Below are 1,677 nucleotides of genomic sequence, written 5' to 3' on the forward strand. Positions count from 1 at the left end.
TTTTTTTGTCGCAGTCCTTTGATATCTATCTTTCCTCTTTTGTGCCTTTTGTCTTATTATTTAAAGGATGCACCTGTTCCTGTGTTTGGCCCTGAGTTGGGTGAAACTTCTAATACAAAATGTGTAGAGAATACTGTCATGTCATCTTTTCTTCAAAAAGAAGCAAATGTTGCTGGACTTGATGATATACACTTAGATATGGAAGGTGTTAAGGAGGTTGATATTCAAGATCATTCTGTTGATAGTGATGAAAATGTAGTGCTGTCGGATGATATTGGCTCACTTATTCGGTCTGATGTTGATGAAACTCAGGTGATACTCGATTTATTGCTTGATTTTTAATAATTCTTATTCATCATTATAATTAGTTTTCTGTGGAGTTTCAATAGGTTTTCATCTAATTGGGTGATCCTCTTTTTTTTGGGTGCTTTCCTTTTTTTGTTTTGTTTTCTTGTGTAGGATTTGCTCTCGCACCTTTTAGATGACTCAAGGAAAGTTAATGTGCCTAATGTTGTTCCCAAAGATGCAGTATTTTTAAAGGTGAAGAGGAATCTTGAGGCTGATTTTGATAAGGAACTTGAGGATACTGTTGCTCATTGCTCTAAAATAATCAAGATTGAAGATAGTTAAAATGGGTGTTTATGGATGAAAGCTAGCTGCTGTCTTAGGTCTATGAAGTTAGATTTATGTAATAGGTTTTATCTTTGTTATGGTGAATTATGTATGAAGTTTATTAATCTTCCTCTTTTTTTGAGGTGTGTCCAACTGCTAGGAGAGTCATCTTTGTTCCTCTTTCTTTTTTGGAAGAACTTTTGCGTTTTGAAGTTCTACAATGTTCAAGCATATTAGTGGTTCTTTTGTCCTAGGTGTTATATTTATCTTTTTTGTTTCAAAGAAAATATGTGCTACATTAAAATCTACTTTGCTAGATATTGGACACAGTGTCATATAGTTGGAGGAGTGTAGATATAAGTCATAGTGTGGATGTATATGTCCACTGTTGTGAATTTCAGTAATGAATGTAGTTCTTATGATATTAATTATAATATGCAGCAGCTTTATTAATTTGCATTGTATGATGATAATTATTTATTTTTAAAATTCAATTTACCGATAATTGACATTAAATATCAAATATGATAATTACTTTAGAGTTCGCCAATGTTTAACTATACAATAATTTTCAATTAAATATTTTTTTGCCAAATACAAATAGCAATGTGGCAATTATTTTAAACAATTAATTTTTTTTAAATAAGATAAAAGGATATGAAGAAGACATCTAACTCTTTTAGATATACAGATATATATCGATACATGCGTAAGGAAAGACATAGAGAGAGAGTTATTTTCATGAACACATAGTGCATTTTAAGTAGATTAGATTGCTGCTGCTAAATAGTTATATCATTCTTTGAAACTTACTTTTTTCGTCAGTATTGTATTTTTTCTATTCATCATGCCTACTGATTTTGCTTTGGCAAGGTTGAATAGGATAAATATTTTGAAGAGGAAAAAAGCATTAAAGTTACAACAAAGAAGAGGTGCGTTATTGCAAGTTTTTTCTTTTTGATTTTTTATGTAGTTTTATTAGTAATAAAATTTTATATTAGTTAATGTTGTGGTTCATAAATTTTTTCGTCCAATTTATTGTTGGTTTCTTATGCAGTTACTAAG

General features: G+C 30.1%; 1 protein-coding gene across 1 annotated transcript in view; it reads left to right on the forward strand.

Annotated features, from left to right (window-relative positions):
* The window catches only part of LOC107494581 (replication protein A 70 kDa DNA-binding subunit B-like), a 4,329-nt gene that overhangs the window by 2,289 nt on the left and 363 nt on the right, over positions 1–1,677 (forward strand). The window contains exons 9-10 of the mRNA XM_052263097.1: positions 67–312; positions 460–625. Coding sequence (XP_052119057.1) covers positions 67–312; positions 460–625 — 412 coding nt within the window. The remainder of the gene's footprint in view (positions 1–66; positions 313–459; positions 626–1,677) is intronic.

Source organism: Arachis duranensis, chromosome 6 (assembly GCF_000817695.3).
Source record: "Arachis duranensis cultivar V14167 chromosome 6, aradu.V14167.gnm2.J7QH, whole genome shotgun sequence".
NCBI classification, from domain to species: Eukaryota; Viridiplantae; Streptophyta; class Magnoliopsida; order Fabales; family Fabaceae; genus Arachis; species Arachis duranensis.